This window comes from Lolium rigidum, chromosome 6 (assembly GCF_022539505.1).
Source record: "Lolium rigidum isolate FL_2022 chromosome 6, APGP_CSIRO_Lrig_0.1, whole genome shotgun sequence".
Classification (NCBI taxonomy): Eukaryota; Viridiplantae; Streptophyta; class Magnoliopsida; order Poales; family Poaceae; genus Lolium; species Lolium rigidum.
The window spans coordinates 245225268-245248144 of record NC_061513.1 but is presented as its reverse complement, the minus strand read 5'-3'; the positions used below and the strand labels follow the sequence as shown (position 1 = coordinate 245248144).

The 22877-nt window shown below is 45.2% G+C and overlaps 2 protein-coding genes across 2 annotated transcripts; both read left to right on the top strand.

The window, feature by feature from the left end:
* Window positions 1–2558: 2558 nt before the first annotated feature.
* Window positions 2559–8484, top strand: LOC124663892 (activating signal cointegrator 1 complex subunit 1-like). Its single transcript, XM_047201536.1, has 13 exons — window positions 2559–2825; window positions 3136–3277; window positions 4165–4391; window positions 4519–4556; window positions 4641–4720; window positions 4832–4899; window positions 5644–5899; window positions 6699–6811; window positions 6888–6953; window positions 7177–7267; window positions 7436–7503; window positions 7966–8003; window positions 8088–8484. The coding sequence occupies exons 1-13, from the start codon at window positions 2559–2561 to the stop codon at window positions 8278–8280; spliced, it is 1647 nt and encodes a 548-aa protein (XP_047057492.1). The 3' UTR covers window positions 8281–8484.
* Window positions 8485–9672: 1188 nt separating this feature from the next.
* Window positions 9673–10533, top strand: LOC124666521 (aquaporin TIP4-4-like). The gene is made up of 2 exons (XM_047203871.1): window positions 9673–9799; window positions 9905–10533. Exons 1-2 carry the CDS (start codon window positions 9673–9675, stop codon window positions 10531–10533), a joined length of 756 nt encoding a protein of 251 aa, XP_047059827.1.
* Window positions 10534–22877: the final 12344 nt, after the last annotated feature.

Genomic DNA, 22877 nt, shown 5'->3' with positions numbered 1-22877 from the left:
CCTTCGATAGTGAATCATAAACCCTAACAACCCGTGGTGGTAGAGGATGCACCAGGAGAGCCGGAAACCATGAACAAAGAGGACCGACGGCCCTAATGACCATGGAGCATTGTGCAATGTGGATCGTGAGTCGGATAAATCGCTTGAGTATTCCTTGGTAATCTCCTTGTAAATTGAGATGCAGCATATGAGTGAACATGTTCTGCCAACACTCACACCTAGCTTAGCTATCTGTCTTGCTTAAACACTAATGTGAGGACAAAACAACACTTGAGCTCTCAAACCAGATAGTATCGGAGACACCAGGGGCTCCACAAGAGAGCAGACTACAAAGGATACTCTTCTCTACCAAAGTGCTGCCAAAAGCAACATTTTGAGCACTTTTATGGAGACTTTAGTTAGCACCCACTAACAGCACGAGCCGTAAGCACAATTAACTAAGAGCACTGCCTGCCTCGTCTTTTCATAGCTTCCGTATATAGGACAAGCCTGACACTGTCATCGTGTGTACTTGTCTGAAGCCTGAACTCTGAGTTGCCTATGGACTATGGCAGATGCTAGTGTCATAGTATAAGACGTGTCTATAAGTTGGTGTTAAGTTGCTAATTGAGCTCCGTCCTAGCATCAAGCTCACTCTAAGCTCCATCTCTCTCGTGCGTACGTCCCTGAAATTCATCTGATTCTCGGCTTTAATCCTCTGATACTAATAACCACTGACCTTGTTAAGCTGTAACAGGATTGGAAAACGTTTCTGAGTTTGTGTAATTTTGATCGGTGCTAACCTTTGTTTCCTGTCACAGCCCTGTCAGGCAATGGAGGAATGCCTTGATCAGCAGCAACAGAAGAGCAACAATGGACAGCTCCAGAGGCTGGAGGGCATCGAGGAGGAAGGCGGCCCGGCGGAGAAGTGGCCTCCTCCTCCGACGACGGTGCGGGCGCCGGAGACCCCGACGGAGACGATGGAGTTCCTCGCACGGTCATGGAGCCTGTCGGCCGCGGAGATATCCAAGGCGCTCAAGGTGCTGAGCAGCAAGGGCGTCTGCGACATCCCCGTCGCGGCTGCTGCAGGTAATGAAGAGCAGCATAGGTCCTCGCTTGACGCGACAATGGCGGCGCCGGCGGCGGCTATGCAGGCCGGCACTGGAGGAGCTGCGAGCCCACCGTTCTCTCCCAGGGCAGACGCGCAGCTTCTCCGAGCCGCCGCCGCGGCGGGGAGAGCGGGCGGCAAGACGACGACGATGGGCGCGTGGATCAAGGAGCAGAAGGAGAAGAAGCGCGCCGAGGCGCGGTCCCGCAACGCGCAGGCCTACGCGGCGACGTCCGTGGCCGGGGTCGCGGCGGCGGTGGCCGCGCTGGTCGCCGGCGCGGTGTTCACCTCCTCGCCCTCGCCTCCTCCTCCCGCGCCGGAGCGGGGCGCCGCCAAGAACGCGAGCGGCGCGAAGACGGCGGCGGCCATCGCGTCGGCGGCGGCGCTGGTGGCGTCGCACTGCGTGGAGATGGCGCAGGCGATGGGCGCGAGCCACGAGCAGATCCTGGGGTCCATCCACTCGGCCGTGAACGCGCAGGCGAGCGGCGACATCATGGCGCTCACCGCCGGCGCGGCCACGGCGCTGCGCGGGGCCGCCATGCTGCGCGCGAGGCTCCACAAGGAGATCCAGGCCACCGCCCTGCCGCCCGGGGACGGCGACGCCGGCAGGGCGTCGGAGAGGGACATCTCGCCGCTCATCTTCGTGTCCCGTGGCGGCGAGCTCCTCAAGCGCACGAGACAGGGTACGACGCTCGTACTTTGATCGTCGGATGAACACTATTTTGGACTATAATCCAGAAACTGACATGAGTGCCATGCATGGGATTTGTTGCAGGAATACTCCACTGGAAGCTCGTCACAGCGTACATAGATCCCAACTTCCAGGTGATCATCAAGATGAAGAGCGCGCATATGGCCGGCACGTTCATCAAGACCAAGAAGTGTAAGCTGCTTCTGACATGCAAGCTTGTCAGTTACGAGCACTCCACTTCTCTGCATGAACGACAGTCTCTCAGCCACGTGTATACGTTTTCAGGTGTTGTCCTCGACATCAGGTCCAACGTGCCGGCATGGGCAGGCAGGGAGGTGGACGACGGCAGCCGGCGGCGAGGCTACTTCGGCGTGAGGACGGAGGAGAGGGTGGTGGAGTTCGAGTGCAGGAGCAAGCACGACCAGCTCAAGTGGGTGCAGGGCATCACCGAGATGCTCAACCGCCGCGACAGCATGAACATGAACATCGCCTTGTAAAATCAGTGCCCTGAATGAAAGTAGCTGAAATCTTGTTCTGATTCGTGTGATCAGATTTGCATGTAAATATATGTGTGTGATTTACAGTACTGTAGTAAGTGTCTTGGTTAACTGCACGAGTGTTCTGAACTCTGGATGACGATTGACGAGTAGTAAAATCCTGTGAGCAGAGCACTCTGCTTTTCTTTTCCAAGCCCCAGGAACGAGTAGCGCTCGCTTCTTCCGCCGCCGCCGCCGCGCACGCCCGGCGGCGACACGCAACGCCCCTCTCATCAGCCGTGTCATGTTCGTGCACAGCTCTCTCGCGAGGTACTACTACTGCTACTCAGAAATACAGTTCGGACTTCACAACTTTTCTTTCTTTCCTTTCCGAATCGAAACACGGGGGAGCCCAATCCTCGCCGGCGGCGACCCCGCTCCGCGAGACCCCCAGATTTACCTCCCTCGTGTCCCTAACGTTCCGCCGTCCCCCTTTTCCAATCTTCCTAGGTTTAGCCGGTTCTGCCGAAGGCCCCTGTGCGCCGCCGCCTCCCCGCTCCGCTACCTGCAGGTTCGTGGTGTCGGTTTGCTTCTTTCCCCTTTTGCTCGCCAATTCATGTTTATCCCTCGCACTGTAGCCCATCTCTGACGGATTAGCGCTTCTGCAAGGGTTTTGTTGTGTTTTCATCTATACCATGTTGTTTTATTGAGATACAAAATGGTGAGGATTCAACTACAGTACCAAGGATTCTTTTGGGGGGGAATTCTTTGATTGCTGAACCATCAAATTAAGTGGTAGAGGGCGTTTGCCCCTGATGAATTTGGTCTCTCGTACATTCCTACAGTACAATAATGCTTCCCACGGTATCTTTGATCGACAGGGATCAGCTGTTCAAAACAGTTTGCCCTCGTTTGCGATGGAACAGCCACAAGGAGCTTCAGGCAATGCTTCTAAACACAGGAAGACAAATTCACCTGTGCAGAGATGGAGGCCAGTCTCAACACAAGCATCTCCCCGAAAAGGTTTCCTCCACTTTGCTACCTGACGTTCTGACGTTTTAGTTCGCACCATGACGTCATGTATCAGAGACTCGTAGTAGCGCATTTTAATCTGTCTATCAAGTCTTTTATCTCTTAAACTAGCTCTTAATTTTTTTACGAACAAGTCACACCTTTGAAAACTAGTTTGGTTTCCGAAAACCAGGAATGGAGCGTAACTGGTTAAAGAAAATATAGCATTCACCTTATGATATTTTTTTCCTAAGAGGTAGTGAAAGTGTTGCACCAGCCTTATTGGACATTGGTAATGGCAGTAGACTGAAATTTCGATTCACAAGCATAGAATAGTGAATCTTGCCAAAGCTCCAATTATTTTGAATTGAAGTCATAGTCCTAGATTGAAATTCATGGTGGATTATTGTCCAATGCTATTCAATCAAGTCAGTCATAAGCTACGGGCCATTGCGCATTTCCTCATCAATTATAATTTTTTAAAGGGCTGCTGAGCATAGAGTTTTAGGTTCAAGCAAAAAAATATGAACACAGCATCTTGGACGTGTCATGTGTCGTATTAGCAAATAAATGGCATTCTGCTTTGCATACGTGCTAGCCAGATGAGTGGGCATACTATAGACATTTTAGGAGATCGACCCTTAAGTGGTGCTTGATTGAAGTTAATCCTAGATTTTTTTGTGATTGACCTGTCATCATGTAATTACCTCTTCGGTAACTGCGAGCCATCAAGAATCGTAAGGTTGATACACAAAGCTTAACTATCAGAATTGGACTCTCCTAATTACTTTTTCCCTCAAGACGTACCCTTATGTGTCTTCCTCCAATTCTTCTCTCATCTATTTTTTGTATGTGTGTGGAGTTATGATCTAATTACCTTATATCTCAACACGATGCAGCTGACCTTGATGAATTATCCAATTCTGGAAGGAAGCAAGTGGTAGAGACTTTGATCACTGATAGTGAAATTTTGGCCTCGGATAAAGCAACTAATGTTGTTATTGGAGTGACCACCAATAATGCTTCATCGTCAGAAAATAATTCTGCTCTTGATTCCAGTGCAACCAAAGTAGTTACGGAAGACACTATGGAGGTAACTGGAGAGAAATATTCCTGTTCTATCGAGGTATGCTGGGAAGATGATTTAATAGTTTTGTGTTTTCAGCGAAGCTCTTTGTTTTTTCCCTCTAAGCATGTGGTCTTTACAAGACAGTCTCTAAATGCTGTTCATAGATTTAGCTGTTCTTTTACAGGTAGATGTTCCTCTGAAGCGTTTTCTGAAAGGAAAGGGGTATTGCTCTTATATTCGCCATTCTTATTTGGTACAATCCCTGGCCTTTATTTGTTAGCATAACTTTTATTCTTTGGTTTGTAGTGGATGTATGCAGAAGCAGATTGAACAAGAGAATGGAGTCAAAATTATCTTTCCATCTTCAAAGGAGGAAACTCTTGTTGGTATACTTATGCCTGCCTTTCTTTCTGAAACTATGTTCGATGATGTAAGATGTTAGTTATTTTCGGAGTTAATGGATAGTATTATTTTATTCTACTGCATGGGAGATACAGTCCTTGAAGGCAAAGACGCTGAAAGTATTAGAAATGCATCAGAGAGAATTGCCAAAGTTCTTGGAGAGGTAGATATTGAACACACTGTTGCAACAGATGATTACTGTATGGTTATATTGTTCACTGAATCATTGCTCCTCTTTATCTTTGCTGCTGTTTGGTTAATATTTACCGCTTTCTTGAGGTTCATGACACCAAAGTAGTTATCAGTCCCTCTATTATCATTTCACATATATCACAAGCTAGCTTAGTTAACAAATATAGCTACGATGAGTTAAATTTTAACAATTTAACTATGTAATATATCAGCGTTCAGGGCAGAACCACAAAAGTAATATATCTGTTGCAGAAGTGTTAGTGTGAATTATCAAACACATCTTGTAGAAGTGACGGTGGTACTGTCCACTGGCTATTGTTTTGTGATTTTCTACTCATTTCTTTGCGTAAATTGTCCAAAAGTAGTACCTCCACTGGAAGAATCGAAGTGTCCATTACCTTGGTTCGACCTAACACACATGAGTGAATTCAAGATACAGAATGCAACCACCTTTCTGGTACATTTCTCACTCTCCCCTATCTAGTTCACTAAGAACATTGGAGTGGCCGAGTGGCACTGAAATCCTCTCTTTAACCCTAGAGCCAGACTTGCTAATCCCTCTAATTGAGAGCAACCCTATAATGATAAGATCATACCCATCTAACAGTGAAGCAAATGTGCCTAGGTACCCTCATGGGTAGCAGGATATTTTGTTATTTCATTTAATAGTAATAATCACTCTGTACTGCTGAACTTTGTTTGTCCTATTTTTCAGGCTGTAAAAAGTCCAATGCTTGATTACTCTCATTTCATATCGCTTCCGTTGGCAATCCACCCGGATCTTGTCGAGAAACTGAACAACTTCCAGAGCTCGATCCTCGGGCTGTCGGCAGCTAATGTAGATAGTGATAAGGATGAAAGCCTAGGTGAAGATTCTACTGACGAAAATGATGAAGCAGAAAGCCAGGGTGTCTTGACCAAGCGCCGAGTCGAAGAAGAGAAGTCTGTGGATAATAAAGGCTCACAAGCAGGTCTAAATCTTAGCTATTTATTTTGTGCAAATTTATCGTGTTCCTTAGAATTATTTCTACAGTCAATGCTATTTACTTTGCTCGTGGAACTTCGTTTTGTCTGTTAAAAAATGCAGCATTATTCTGTTCATGAAGGTGCATGTTTAAAACTTGTGTTCTTGGTCAGTAGGGATGCTCAATGGTATGCACGTAACATCATTACAGAGTTAAGAAGAATGAATCAAATAAGGCATGTACGTATTATGAAATTTGATGAATACGCTCCACATTTGGATCTTGAAACTGTAAACAAAGCAACAAAATAACACATGAGATAAACCATGTTTTCCTAGTTGACTACAACTTACTAAGCGGCTAATATAGAAGGCCATATATTTACGGAGAAAGCAAGATTGCGAAGACATGCATATGTGATTTTTTTATCTTAAAATTTTGGTATCAAGTAAATTTGGTTATCTATGTTTTTTTTATACTGGCTGGCCCATGGAGTTTATTTTGACCCTGATAGCTCCAAAGCGACATGCTAATATCGAGAAACGAATTAGCTTGCTGTTTAATAGGGAGATATACATCAGAAGCTTTATGAAAATTGAAAGAATACAAGCTAGTAGAAATATTTAATCAAATAAAAATTCTGAATGAGAGATGGGATCACTATAATCCTTATTAGTCTATTTTATGCTAGTGCTACACTGGCAATGCTATAAAGATACACTTTATCCTTGTTGTCATATGCATTTCCAAAGTACAATGTTTTTGTTTCATTCAGCATTAGAATACTTTTCTTCATCACCTGCAGAGTTCAGCATTGACAAGTCAATATTCATTAAGCCCAAAACGTTTCACCTAACGGTTCTTATGTTGAAGTTGTGGAACAAGGATCGTATAGCTAAGGCTTCTGATGTGCTCCAGGTATTGCTATTTAGGAAGATACAGTGTTATTGGCTGACAATATCCAGAAACTTAATTCACTGCATTGCCAATGCAGTCACTATCTTCCCAGGTAAATGAAGCTTTGGAAAACCGACCTATCTCTATACAACTTAGGGGTCTGGTAAGTTTCCTCTTTAGTTGAAAAGATATCGTTATTGAATATTTATGTGTTAGTATCTTCATCAGAAGCTAATTTATACGTGACTAGTTTGTGTTGGCCGATAAAATCGGAGCGAAGAGCAGAGCATTTGTTGACACTTCACAATACTACTTTTTATTGCTCTATTGAATGTTTGGATGTTTATAAACAAGTTTTGGTGATTCACATGAATATTACATTTCAGACATGCATGAAAGGCTCGCCAGCCAGGGCCCGGGTGGTATATGCTCCAGTACTTGAAGTTGGTGGAGAAGGACGCCTTGTCCGTGCCTGCAGTATCCTTTGGAATATTTTATGGCGAATAAGCAATATGTATATTTTTTTCAGTGTGGGATCTTCTGAGAAGCAGTTTGTGTGTTCCTTTATCATTTCAGTATTCATTTTATTACTATTGATAGAATTAAACCTTCGAGTGCAATGTTGTTTCTTTACTGGTCCTTTAGAAGTAATAACTGATGCCTTTGTCAAGTCAGGCTTAGTTCTTGAAAGGGACGCAAGACAAGAATTGAGGGTAAGTATAACTGTATAAGCCGAAGTAGTTCTCTATTGCTATCTTTAGCATTTACACTGTTGCCTATTTACTCGGTAATATATAATTTTTCTCTCCAAGCTGCTAATCAGTTATATAATTTTTTAGACCTACAAAAATATACTGAAGTAGCAGAGAGCATCTTTTTGCAAACTTTTAGGACTACGTTTCTGTCATTGTGTGACATCATTTTGGTTATTCTTTTGTCTTTTACCCCTAAGATTCTCCATCTTGATCAATTCAACCTGTCACTATATAGTTGAGAGTTAGTTCGACTATGATGGGATAAACATTTTTCATGTGCAACTAAATTTTGTTAAGTCTCTATATGCATAAAGAATTACTGAGTTTTGTTTCCAATATATGAATACAATATTCCATAAATGTGATTCTGCACATTTTCTATATTTGGTGCTAAAACAGCCTCTTCTTTTGCAACTGCAGTTACACGCAACCATAATGAATGTGCGCCACATGAAGAGGTACAAGCAACAAACCATTTTTCTGCAACTGTGTAATGTGTTTGCCATGTACAGTTCTAACCTTGTCTGCATGTTTCGCTGCAGCAAGAAGCGGAACCGAAGAAATGATTCGTTCGATGCGCGGAGTATATTCAGGCAGTACGGGCAACAGGATTGGGGCGAGTATGCAGTTCCGGCATTCCACCTTTCGCAGAGGTTCAAGTTCGACGAGAGTGGATACTACCATTGCTGTTGCTCGATTCCCTTGCCCGAGGCCAAGACGTCTCAAACGGAGTGACTCCTCTGCTCCTCTGTTTCGAACATTCTGCACGCTAGTGAGTGGCATCCCTGGTTAGGGCTTGTCTTCACTAGTGTCTTGTTAATTTCTGAATCTGAACTGGTGTACGTCTACTTCTGTTGTAGACCTCGAACCCTATGTTACCTGATAAAAAGATCTTAGGTCACCATCCTACTACTGCTAATAGAGCTTCTTTTCTGTCAATCCGGTTTCCTTCTGTCAGTGTCGTGCTTCCTGCCTTCCTAATGGCCAGATGAAATGACGAAAGGGTGCGTGAAAAGCGGCTTTATTTCTTACCTAAATTCGCTGTCCAAAACCTAAGGATAGGCTGCGTCAGCGCAGTGAGTGGACACCAACAGTAAATAAGATGTGTGAGATTGTTAAGGATGGCTCCTACACCTTGTGCTGTTGCGCACTTCGATGGTGCCCTCCGTCCGATTGATCGCGACGACACTGAATGCCGTAGCTGCCTCACTCTCTTGTCCTTCCACCTAACAAGCTCAGCTCATGTCTCGTGAGCTACGATGCAGTGTGCCACAGCGAAGTCAGGATGATTGGTCAATCGATCTTTCAGTTTAGAAATTAGAATGTATCAATCACAAAAGGGATGTAATATGAGATGTTCAATCTAAGATGAATATGGCTCAACCGATCTTCTTTTTTATCGGATGTCCTTGAATGGACAACTCATTTTCTTCTGGCAGCAGAAAACACGTAAACATAAACATAATCATCCATCATTCAGATAAGTGTTCTGATTTTATTTCTGTGTACATAAGTACTCCCTCTGTTTCAAATTATTATTTTTCAAACAGGGGAAAAGCTTTGCCTATTTTATTGATTAAGAATAGTTTAAATCAAAATTAAAGCCAAGAAGGCAAAAGAAATACAAGAGGCTACTCTCGCGACATGATAGCATTCAGATGCTTTGTCCCCGCGGCAACCCGGCCAAAGCGCATCATTCCGCTTAATAATCAAAATTACAAAGGATGGCATGGTGGAGACATTTCCGAAAACTCTAGCATTGCGCATTTTCCATCCGAGAAAGTAGTTTGTTAGGTTAGCAACCAATGCAAACTGAGATCCAGCCTAACATAGTACGTGAAGATTCTCTTTTACGCTGAGATCTCTGAAGCTACTTACTGAATGTGTGCACTCGGCCAGTGTACCTCTGGTGTGAGCCCCGGCTGGCAACCGCCCTCTGTTATTACGCTTGCATCAGCAATTCCATCATTTCCCGCCTCCTTATCCCATACTGCACATACGACCTTTATATATAGCCGTCAGCTTCCACCCAACTGGATCATAACTCGGGTTTTCCCTCGATCGTACGTGTGATCATCCACCGACGACAGATCAGATAAGCCACATACAACACCGAGGCGTACACTCATGGCGAAGTTCACTCTCGGGCACCACCGCGAGGTCACCGAGGCCGGCTGCGTCCGCGCCGTGCTCGCCGAGGCCGTCCTCACCTTCCTCTTCGTCTTCTCCGGCGTCGGCTCCGCCATGGCCGCCGGTACGTACGCATGTACAGTGATACATGGAAACGATGTCCATGCTTGCATGTGTTCGATCTGAGAACGTGAAACTATGTACGTGCGGTGCGTACATGTGTTTGCAGGTAGGTTGTCCGGCGGTACCGACACGATCATGGGCCTGACGGCGGTGGCACTGGCGCACACGATGGCGGTGGCAGTGATGGTGTCGGCGGGGCTCCACGTCTCCGGCGGCCACATCAACCCGGCAGTCACGCTCGGGCTCGCCGCGGGCGGCCACATCACCCTCTTCCGCTCCGCGCTCTACGTGCCCGCGCAGCTGCTCGGTTCCTCCCTCGCCTGCCTGCTCCTCTCCTTCCTCACCGGCGGCGGGGCGGCGCTGCCCGTGCACGCGCTGGCCGCCGGGGTGGGCGCGGCGCAGGGGGTGCTCTGGGAGGCCGTGCTCACCTTCTCGCTGCTCTTCACGGTGTACGCCACCGTCGTGGACCCGCGCCGGAGTGTGGGCAACCTCGGCCCGCTGCTGGTGGGCCTGGTCGTCGGCGCCAACGTGCTCGCCGGCGGGCCGTTCTCCGGCGCGTCCATGAACCCGGCACGCTCCTTTGGGCCCGCGCTCGCCTCCGGGGTGTGGGCTGGGCACTGGGTGTACTGGGTTGGCCCCATGATCGGTGGGCTGCTCGCTGGGCTGGTCTACGAGGGGTTGTTCATGGTCCGGGCCGGCCATCTACCGCTTCCAAGGGATGACGCTGGGTTTTAAACCTGAAACAGGCTCATGCTAGATCCTCAAAAAAAAAAAAAGATCATAAAAAAGCGCTCATGCTAAATAAATTAGTGCACTATCTTATTATGTGAAACAAGAAATGTTCTATATAGCAAGGGCGATGTGCTTCCCAAGTCCATTAATTAAAATCATAAACGACTAAGTAGAAATATAAAAAATCTCAGGAAGGATATTAGTAAGAACGACATTTTGCAATGTATTGAAAGATCAAGAGACATCTTGGTTGATTCCACGCTTAATCATCTCCTTATGCACACATTTTTTTTGAAAGATATCAATATAATCATTTCCTCGTGGCATACGCACAGTAATCGGTCTCTAATCTCCATTGGATATTTTCACTTGACATTCACCCTTACAATTTAGGTTCTAGACTTGGGCAAAATACTCATAGCAGGCGTCTCATGTACGTCGTGTGAAACACATGAAAGGAGTGCAAAGTTCATATTTTCACCTTTCTTACCTTCTACGACATAAAAACTAGCAAGCCCTCTCTCACCGGACGGGCGCATTGTGTAAGGCAGCACTCGCCCGTTATCATGTACACACCCATACTCACATGCACTCACGCACTAGTCCACCATGGACAAATAGACCCGACATTTCCTATATTTTCCACCCCACTTGCCATCAAAATGATAGTCTTGGTCATTTATGGGTCCTAGTATATAAATAGTCTCCACCAATATGTAACTCATACACTTTGAGTTGAACAAAATTGGGGATGGTTGTGAATGGGGGATGCTAGAGCTCCAAGACTCGTTGGCAATCTACGGTTGAGCCCGATAAGTCTCAAACATCTTGGATCGATCGACGTCAGTATAGGAGGGAGCATTGAGGTGACCTTGGCGGGAAGTCTCTCGAGACACAGTTCACTGGCGAAGCTTTTAGCACAGATCTCTCATAAGATACGATTAATTACCCTTTCAACTAGGTGTTAGAATCTGTTCATAAAATGCCGATGTGCAAACCAGTTTTCAGGAATATCTTGATTTTCTTGGATCCTTTTCATATATTATAGTAGTAAGTATTGTTATAAGTCTATATTTTGTGAACTCAGGGAGAAGGTACAATTTTGTGCATAGATAGTCAAAGTCTGTGTGGTGACCCTGCATACCACTGCATGTTGTAGTATGCTAGTCGTTGATATAACATTCACGAAGTACCATTCCGCAAATGTTACATCCCTCAGAGTAGTACAACAGAACATAGCGGGTCCATAACTCATTCACATATTATTACAAGTAACATACACATATCGTCTCGGAGCTCCTCTTGGGTCCTAAGAGGATCACTCCTGGGTTCGAGGCGAACCCAACTTAACTTACAATACAAGAGTCTCATTAAACTAAACATTTATTCCATCGAGCAGCTAAATACTAAGAGTTCGGGCTGCTCGGTTACTACTACTCATCAGATATCTCTAGGCTTGTTCTCCTCCGGAAGCCTCCCCGGATCCGTAGACAATGAGATAGTCTACGCCTTCCACTCCTCCTGAGAGGTCTGGTTCCTCGTAGCCGATGATCTCGGCTCCTTCATTGCTGTCGTAGTCCTCCTCCAGACGATCTCGGACAATCTAAGCATGGGATTTAAGAGTGGTATGAGTACGAGCGTACTCAACAAGTTCATTATAGATAAGAGGTGTTTAATGCACTAGCTACGATATTAGACCGTAAAGTCTAATACCAATGCAAGTTTTGATAAACATTTCTTCAAGAGATTGCTTTTATTTCAAAGAGCTATGTCCGTCAGCCTTCACCGGTTTACTAGAACTTCATGGAGCTCCTTTCCGGCCGCGTTCGCAGCTTCCTCATCCCGGAACAGAGGAGTGACAGGTCACGGTTCTTTACACTCTGCAGAGGTGTGTTGCTTTACCCATAAGAGATCTTAACCTTGGTGCCAACCGGGCAGCTTTCCCGTCCACACTTCCTTTGGTGTGAGGCCCGGTATAAGGTCTAGCCAATCATGTTCCTCCGCTACCTCGAACACCCACCCTTTGTTGCATGCCCCGACCACGGGTCCACGCCGGTCCCATTATTCCCGTAATTTCGGGGTGGACCCCGACCACGACGACAGTGCTGGGCTCTACCATACACTCCTACGCCGGTAGCCGCAACCCATCATAGACCGCATTACCGTGGGGAATTAGAATGGGATCCCCACCCTCCGGTTGTTCCGCAAGACACAACCGCTACGGCAAGCAATGCTTTACCGTGGGGAATTAGAATGGGATCCCCACCCTCCGGTTGTTCCGCCGGACACAAGCTGCTACGGTAAGCGCATCCGTTGATGAACGAGAGGTGGAAACACTTTTGACTACTCCATCCCACTCCGGATCTTATGGTTAACACGGGTATTACGGCACAAGAATCATCGGCGACATTTGTTGTTTAATCCTAGCCGGATATAAACCCGTGCAATGGAACCTCCACCATATCAACACAATCCATGGTTCCATTGCCCACCACATAGTCATATTCATAGTTATGAAAGTAGTGGTTTTGATTTTTGTGCAATAGTGATAACCATAATACTTTGCAAGTAATTTGATAAAAATACTCAAATGACATGAGCAAGTGATGAACTTGCCTGAACACTGCAAAGTTTTGCAGTTGGAAGGTGTGGACTGACCCTTGTCCTCTGGTTCTGAAAAATAGTATCATTGTCCGATAAGGGCAATGGTTAAAGAAGCAGTTATGCATGATTCCAGTTTTAGGGTTTGTTTCCCCCTTCCGATGTTGTTATTATATCATGTAAGAGGTTAATACTAAGAATAATTTGAGGATACTTGATTTCAAGTAAAATACAACCTTGAAATGTTGTCAAGGTGTTTTTAAAGTCCAAATACATTAATGGACTTATTTTCATTATAGAAAATTAGGTGTGTGATTTAAATGATTATTTAAATCATCAAAATAGGACTTATTCTTAATTGTCTTCAAAAATTCTCTTTGATATTTTATTTAAATAGAGAATTTTATGCTGATCCTTTTTCATATTTTTAAGTTATTTTTAAGAGCTTTTAATAATTTTCTATTGAATTTCAAAATTTCATGTTTTTATTGAATTATTAAAAGTCCTTTTTGCCCCTGGGCCCACCTGTCAGGGTGGCCCAGTGGGTTGGGCTAAACCAGCTCGGGTCCGACCGACCCGAGCGGTCGCTCACTCGCCCACCACCTCGCGCCGTCTCGACCTAACCCTAATCCCCAATCTCGCTCTGGCGACTTCGTCGCCCGCATCGTCGCCGGCCGATTCCGGCGATCTCCGGCCGCCATGGCCCTCGCCATGGGGCGCATCTGCACCGCCACGCGACGGCGCACCAGATCCACGGCGTCGATCTGGTTCTTAGCCGCCCCATCGCCGATTCCCCTTTCGTTTGACCGCACGGTGGTGCGGTGCTCACCGGCGCCTCAGGCGTGATGGCGCCGCCGGGCCTTCGCCGCCGAGGTGCGGAGCGCTGCGGCGCTCGTCGGGCCTGGCATGGCTCGGCCAGGTGCCGCCGTGCCTTCGGCGCGCGCCGCCGTGGCCGCCACGGCCACGCTTGCCGTCTGCTCGCTCCAGGTACATGCGCCGCCTTCCTCTTACCCTCTGTGCTTGTTCTTCCTTCTCTTCTATGTGCTCTGGCCATGGCTCTCCTCCCTGTGGAGGTCTGCCATGCTGTTGTTGCTGCTCTGCTGAGCTTAGCTCACTGCTGCTACGTATGCTGCTTGCTGTGTTGCAATTGCAATGCTTGATCATGCTGTTCATGATACTGCTGTGAATTTGCCATGGATTCTGGCTACTGTGCTATGCTATTGTGCTCTATAACTTGCTGTTGTAACTCATGAGCTCTTGCTCATGAGCATACTGTGATGCTTTGCTTGATTCAGTTATTACTGCTGTTGCTATCTTGCTTCTGCCTCTCCTGTGTGTGCAATTACTTCTCCCTGGCTTGATCATAATGCATGATCCTTGCCTTTGGCAAGTACCAGTGTTCCTGGTGTGCTATCTCTGTGCTTTAAATCATGATCATGCTCATTTGAGCATTGTTATTGACTTGGCAGCTCCATCCCTTGATGGAGTGCTTCTGGATACAATTATAAAAGTGATTATGTGCTAGTCTGTAATACAAATGTTGCTTATCTGTGGCTGTGCAATTCATAGAATTCATGTGGGATTCCAGTGTTTGATTCTAGCCTGCCCTGGCATTCTTTAGCAAGCCCTGATGATCAAATGATCATCACTTGCTTGTTGCCTGTGCCTTACTGATGCTTCACCTGGTGTCTGAGTGACACTTGTACTTGTGCTGGTGTGTGTTGATGCTTACTCAAGCATCATCTGATGCTTGCGGTGAGCCATTGGTTCATCGACAAGATGTTGGTGCTTTAGTTACTTTACTCGTTTCATTTATCCGTAATTCCTTGCTTTATTAGATAGATAAATGATGTGAACTGTTTAGCAAGTAATGATCATATGGATGAATTTGATGTAGCTAGAGGGATGCCAACCACTGGTTGGGTACCCTAGCTCATACTGAATCCCCTGGATAATGATGTGATGCTTTGGTGAATTTCTTAAGTGGATAGGTAGCTGTTGTGACCCTAGCAGGCTCTGTCTGCTTAGAAATGGTTGCTCCTACCTGTGTTGGCTTGCTGTGATTTGGGAAATATCTCACTGGAAGAATCCTTGTGGTTTTTCCAGTTCCCTTTGATGTTGATAAACATGAATAGACACTTGATAGTCTATCTGTCTGATGGTGTAGTGGCTATAGGTGCTAAGTGAAACTGACTAGCTAAATAGGATCATCCCTTGTTGGATTTCTTTGATTATGTCACTGGTTTGGCATAGCCAATGTTCCCAGGGTGCCTTCCTATTTGTTTCTCTCTGGTTTTCTTGCACCAATTTGGCCAGTAGCCATATGATGACTCACATATAGGGTTTCTACCCTTGTGGTGTGTTTGAGATCATGTCTGTGCAATTTATGAACAAAACCATCTGGTTTGTTCATGTTAATGTGTATACCTCACTCCAGCTCCTAGAAATAGTGTGTTGGTGTAGAGGTTTTGCTTACGGTGGTTGATTTGACTTGCCCTGCTCCTCCTTGTAAGCTTGCTCGCTTGATCTACTCCATGGTTTACTTCTCAACGTAAAACAGTTCCTTGCTTGAGCCGTTCTGGATGAGGGTTATGGCTATGTGTTCTTCCTGTTCTAAGTGTTCTTGTTCTCTGATGACTTACCAAGTTGCCTGCCGATGAATGAGCTAGGGTTTGCTTCTGAAAAGCTTATATGTGGTGCTCCCTTGCTCTCCCTGGTCGACAGCTCTTGCTTGTCACTTTGGTGACTCACTGTGTGTGTGTGCTGCATGCACACAGCCCTGTGAGCAGGCTGTGTGTGTGTGTAGGCATGTGATGTGCACCTGGACCTGGAACTTGGCTGTGGCATGGATCAGCTCGGCAGCTTGATCATATCCCCTTCATTTCCTTTATTTGTTAACCTGCCAAGTGGCTTTGCCACTTGGCTTAATGCTGGTTTTGCTTTGATTTGTGCAGGGAATCAACAATTGATCAAAAATGGACATGGAGTTCATCACATCCAAGATCAAGTGAAGATGATCTTGTAGTATTTAGACTAGGGTCATTACTTGTACTTTTCTTTTTATTCTCTTTTATTTTTTTCAATTTCACCAATTCTTGTAATGTGTTGTAATTCATTTATTTTCTCTTATGAATATTGTAATGACGATGTAAATTGTGTGATGATCAATAAAGCTCAAAGTTTTCCCTAATGAGCTTTACTTTATTATAATTGTTCATTTTGTTTATTATTGATTATTTACTTAATGAATTTCCTCACAATTGAATTATTTAGGGTAATTATTTAATGTTTGAATTTGAAATTCAAATTCATCATTGGTTTGAATTTAACCATGACACTTCATTTAGAATTTAATAATGCAAATTCTCCCCTCTCTTCTCAAAACCCTAAAGTAGTGAAGTGAGATGCAAGTTTGTCGCACTCTCGAAACCCTAACCCTGTAAGGTGTCGAGAGAGAAACTTGTCCCCCTTCGATGCAGTTTTTGTTTAAAAACACGAAATTTCCCCAGAATTTACTATGCAATGCACATCCCTTTCTAAAATCTACCCCTCGATCATCTCTAAACCTGGGACATTACAGCCTTTCCCCCTTAAAGAAAACTTCGTCCCGAAGTTGTGGTTGTAATACCTGAACAGCTCGGGGTATGTTTTCCTCAGGTCTTCCTCTTTTTCCCAGGTGGCTTCCCTCTCGGGGTGATGCTTCCATTGTATCTTGCAATACTTGATAGCTTTATTTCTGAGTTGTTTCCAGCTCTCCTCGAGAATCTTGGCTGGCTTCTCGATGTATGTTAAGTCTGGTTGTAACTCGAGCTCATCATGTGATATTGGTTCATCTGGGGTTTTCAAGCATTTCCGGAGTTGTGACACATGGAATACATTGTGAACTTGAGCTAACCTTCCCGGTAGATCCAATTCAAAGGCTAAACCTCGATTCTGACTCAGTATCTTGAAAGGTCCTATATATCTAGGACTGAGCTTTCCTTTTACTCCAAACCTGCGGAGTCCTTTCATCGGGCTTACCTTAAGATAAACCATGTCTCCAACTTGTGGTTCCCATGTCCTTCTCTTCTGATCGGCATAACTCTTTTGCCGACTTTGGGCTATCTTGAGCCTGTCTCTGATAATGTCAATGATTTGTTGTTTTTCCTTGACATAATCAGGGTTGAACTCCTTGCTTTCTCCGGCTTCATACCAACATATTGGTGATCTACACTTCCTTCCATACAGAGCTTCAAATGGTGCCATCTTGATGCTGCTTTGGTATCTATTGTTATATGAAAACTCTGCTAGTGGTAAGTGTTCTTCCCATGATCCTCCGAAGTCTAGGGCACAAGCCCTAAGCATATCTTCTAAAATCTGGTTGGTTCTCTCGGTTTGTCCACCGGTCTGGGGATGATAAGCGGTACTATAGTCCAACTTGGATCCTAAAGCTTCGTGTAGTTGCTTCCAGAATGCTGATGTGAACACGGATCCTCGATCCGATACGATCTTCTTAGGCACTCCATGCTTACTCACGATCTCTTTGATGTAAAGATCGATGAGTTTCTCTCCTTTATCCTGCTGGTTTACCGCTAAAAAGTGGGCGCTCTTCGTCAACCGGTCCACGATTACCCATATCATGTCCTTCTTTTTATTGGTCATGGGCAGTCCGGTGATGAAATCCATCCCTATTTCCTCCCATTTCCACTCTGGAATAGGTAAAGGTTGTAACTTCCCTGCCGGACTCTGGTGTTCAGCCTTCACTCGCTGGCAGGTATGGCATTCTGCCACATATTGTGCTATTTCTCTCTTCATATTATTCCACCAGAATAGTTCCTTTAGATCCATGTACATCTTTGTACTTCCCGGATGTATGGAATATGGTGTTTGATGAGCTTCCCGGAGTATTACCTCCTTAATTTCAGCAATATCCGGAACGCAAATTCTTTTCTGGAACCATAAAGATCCAGATTCTCCTCGGTGAAATTCTGATGGTCTTCCCTCATCTATTCTTCTCATCTCTTCTACAATGAATGGATCGTCCAACTGACCCATCATTATCTCATTCTTCAGGTTGACATTAAGCTCATCGGCTACTTGCAACGCCGATAATCCTTCATGGGCTTCTTTCTCCCAAAGTTGTATTTGGGCTTGGCTTATTTCCTTCCTCAACTCCGGTGATATTTCTTGTTCCACTCCTCCGGTACTCTTCCTACTCAGGGCATCTGCTACAACATTAGCCTTCCCTGGTGTGTAATTGATTGTCAGATCATAATCCTTGATCAATTCTAGCCATCTTTTCTGCCTCATGTTGAGTTCCTTCTGAGTGAAGAAATATTTGAGGCTTTTATGGTCTGTATAGAGCTCACACTTCGCTCCATAGAGAAAATGTCTCCAAGTTTTGAGTGCAAATACGACAGCTGCTAATTCCAAGTCATGTGTTGGATAATTCACTTCATGAGGTCTGAGTTGCCTCGATCCATAGGATATCACTTTCCGATCTTGCATGAGTACGCAACCCAATCCATGCTTGGATGCGTCACAGTACACGGTGTAGTCCTTGCCAACTTCAGGAACCGCTAACACCGGTGCTGTTGTGAGTTTCTCCTTCAGAGTTTGAAAACTCTTCTCACACTCCTCTGACCACACGAATGGTGTGTTCTTCCTTAACAGCTTTGTCATAGGTCCTGCTATCTTAGAGAATCCTTCAATGAATCTCCGATAATAGCCTGCCATTCCTAGGAATCCTCGGATTTCCTTGACGAGTCTTGGGTGCTTCCCATTCTAGAACTGCTGCTACCTTACTCGGGTTAACGAGCTATTCCATCTTTACTAATGACATGACCAAGAAATTCCACTTGATCTAGCCAAAATTCACACTTACTAAGTTTGGCATAGAGTTGATGTTCCCTTAGTGTTTGCAACACCAACCTCAAATGTTCAGCATGTTCGGACTTGTTCTTAGAATATATCAAGATATCATCGATAAATACGATGACAAACTTGTCTAGATATGGCATGAATATCTTATTCATGAGATTCATGAATATTGCTGGGGCATTGGTCAATCCAAAAGGTACTACAAGGTATTCATGATGTCCATACCTTGAGACAAAGGCGAGTTTTCGGAACGTCTTCCTTCTTGATCTTTATCTCGGTGATAACCGGATCTTAGATCAATCTTGGAAAAGACTCCCGCGCCTCTCACTTGATCAAATAGATCTTGTATTCTTGGAAGTGGATACTTGTTCTTGATTGTGACGTTGTTCTGATTCCTGTAGTCTCCGCACATCCTTCTTCCTCCATCTCTTTTATCCACGAAGATCACAGGTGATCCCCATGGTGAAACACTCTCCTGAATGAAACCCTTTTGTTCCAAGTCATCCAGTTGCTCCTTAAGTTCTTTCAACTCCTTGGGCCCCATCTTATATAGTGCCTTGGCAATCGGAGCTGTTCCTGGAATTAGGTCGATAGTGAATTCTATCTCCCTTTCTGGTGGCATACCAGGTAATTCCGCAGGAAACACATCCTGGAATTCATTTACTACAGGTATATCCTCTAACTTCACCTCCTTCATGCTATTCAGCTGTAACTCAACTTCAATCTGCGTATGTTTGTCGCCTTGGTAGATCATTCTACTTCCATCGGGGCTTTTCAAAGACACCGTCTTGTTTACACAGTCGATCAATGCTCCATTAGCTTCCAACCAGTTCATACCAAGAATGACATCAATGTCCTTCATTGGTAAAATGAACAGGTTCGCGTCAAACGCGCACTTATTGATCATAATGACTTGTTTTTGTTTGGCATGGGTTACTACTATCGTTCCCCCGTAGAAAGTATGGTTATGGGTGTATCTAACTTAGTGCAACTAATCCCATGTTTGATGATGAATTGTTGAGATATGAATGATGTAGTTGCACCGGTATCAAAAAGTACTTTGCCAGGATGAGTGAGTATCTGGAGCGTACCTATCACCGCCTGGTCAGAGTTGACCACCTCCTCCAGACTGGTACAGTTCAGCTTGCCGAAGGGCTTCTTATTCTTCCAGTTGCCTCCGGTGTTTCCTCCTCGGTTTCCTCCTCCTCCTGACTGACCTCCTCCACTATTCTTCTTGGGGCAGTCCTTCAGCATGTGCCCCTCCTGGCGACAACCAAAGCATATAATCTTTGGCTTCTTGCAGTCCTTGGCGAAATACCCCGTGAATCCACAGCTTCTGCAAACTATTTGATTTGCAGTCTGGAATGCCTGATTCTTCCTACTACCGTAGTAGTTGATGTTGTTGTTGTTGTTGTTGTTGCTGTATCTGGGCTTGAAATTCAAGCTGGTATTAGGCTTGTTACTAACAAACCTCTTAGGCTCAAACTTGGCCTTTTTCCTCTTCTCCTCCTGTAATTGCTTGAAATCATCTTCTAGAGTGATGGCTGCATCCACCAACTCTTGAAACTCTGTTGCTCTCATCATACGGAGCTGTACGTTGAACTGGGGACTTAACCCCCTCAGAAATCTCTTTTTCTTCTTGTCCTCGGTGTTGACTTCCTCAACAGCGTACCGGGACAGTTTAGAGAACTCCCTGACATAGGTCGGGATTGCCTTGTCCTTATGCTCGAGACTCTCAAATTCTCGACGCTTCAGCTCCACAATACTTTCAGGGACATTGGATTCCCTGAACTTCCTCGTGAATTCCTCCCAGGTAAATACCTTTCCAGCCGGGTAAACGGCTACAATATTATCCCACCATGATGCGGCAGGTCCACATAGCAGATGGGTAGCATAACGAACCATCTCTTGGTCGTTACATCCAACGGTGTTGAGCTTACGCTCAGTATCCATCAGCCAATCTTCCGCGTCCATTGGCTCGGGCGCGTATGCAAAAGATATAGGCTTAGTGTTTTGGAAGTCTGCTAATGTGACTCCCGGTTTCTCAGGTCTCTCCACCCTGTTTTGCTGCATCAAATCTTGGAAGAATTTGTTCTGTTGCTCCAGTGTTACACGCTGTCGCTCCTCTACCAGCTGCATGTACTGGATAAAGTTTTGCTGCGTCATGGGTGGTGGTGGTGGTGGAAACTGATCTCTGGCTGCACCCTCAGCCTCTTCCTTTTCTTTTGCTTCACGCTCCATGCGCTGCGCTTCAGTCTCGTTTCCTAACGTTCCCGACATAATCCCCCTAGTTCTGCAACACAAGATGATACTCATAATTACTCCATGCGCAAGTTTTCTGAGCTCAACTTTGTGCACAGAACTAGTCACGCAATGGAAATCAAGAAGCAAATCCAAATCATACAAAACATATACTCTGTATATACATACTTAAGTGGTCTTATTACAATACTCAAGTCGATGTGAGTATGCAAACTCACTTATTAAAGTATATGTACAAATTTATACAAATATTACAAACTATAATACACGTGGTACTTGTGTATTATAGCCACGCCTCCCTTGGTGGACTCTAGTCGATCTTCACTCCCGGTACATCCCGAGGCTTCCATCCGGTCGAACGTGTCGTCCTCTCGATAGACCCCGGAACATAAGGTCTCCCAGTTGGCTTGTAATCCGAATCAGATGATGATCCTAAGGAGAAATCAGTGTTCACAAACTGATCGTTGAGTGCATCATAGTCCACCCATCGGGTGTACTCCCCTGTAACCCCACCATAAGGGTTACCAAAACTCATACCCGACTCAACTTGTGTCGGATATCCTCCATCCACTCCTTCATTACTAGGATAGCTCTGGTTCTGGGTTGTTGCGTCATCATTCATCTCCCCATCATAATACACAGAGGTACTATGAGTTCCAGTATCATCTCCCCAACGCCAACCCCTGGAATTCTCGATAGGAGTCTCGGAACGCTGGTTGTTTCCGGATTCCTCTCCGCCTTCGTATCCCCCATAGGAACTACCCAGGTAGTTCCCAGGTGTAGCAGGTGGGGTTTCACGTGCAAGTGGATCAATACTGATGTAGTCACCAGCTGAATAAACTGGTGTATGCACCACATTCTCCATAGGTTCTTTTCCCCTACTCTCCTCCTTGGGTTCAGTAAATTCCTCAAGCATCGTATCAATTGCTCCTATCAGATGATGGTTCAACTGAAAGAGTAATGATATGAAGTTATGGCTATTATCCATATATTTTGCCGCTGCTATGGGTTTGCGTTTAGCATATTTGTAGTGGTTGAGCATGGGATCTTCTTCCTCCCGATTATGAGGAATATGGGAGAACTCGGAATCCATAAGCTCTTTTGTCTTATGTTCCCGTATGTCGGTTATGGCTCTCATAACAGCTATATGGTAAGGCTGTATTGGTTGTCCTAGCTTCCCCAGCTGGCATGACTACGCTCATTCCCAAAGATTCGGGAAGTCGCAGTCCTACCCTGCACTTGGCCAGTACAGGACCATCATAGAACATGTACTTCTTTACTGGAATCTGGGGATCGCACCCAAATTCCAGTAACATGGCTCGTAAGATATCAGCAAGTCCTCCTTGGTATTCATTCAGTGTGGAATCCATAACTTTCACGTTTCTTCCCGGTCGTGAACTTGCCATGTTGGCTGTAGAAATAGAAAGATTATAAGATTAGTAATAATGCATCATAATAGAGATAATAAAGAATTATCGCACTAAAAGATATGATTGTTGTATTCTCAATTGAATATACACCATATTTTTAGAGAATTCTTTACTAGTCCTATTTGACTCCTAACGTTTGGTCCCATTTACTAGGTTCCAACCTAAGGTCAAAGCTTTTGCTCTGATACCAACTGT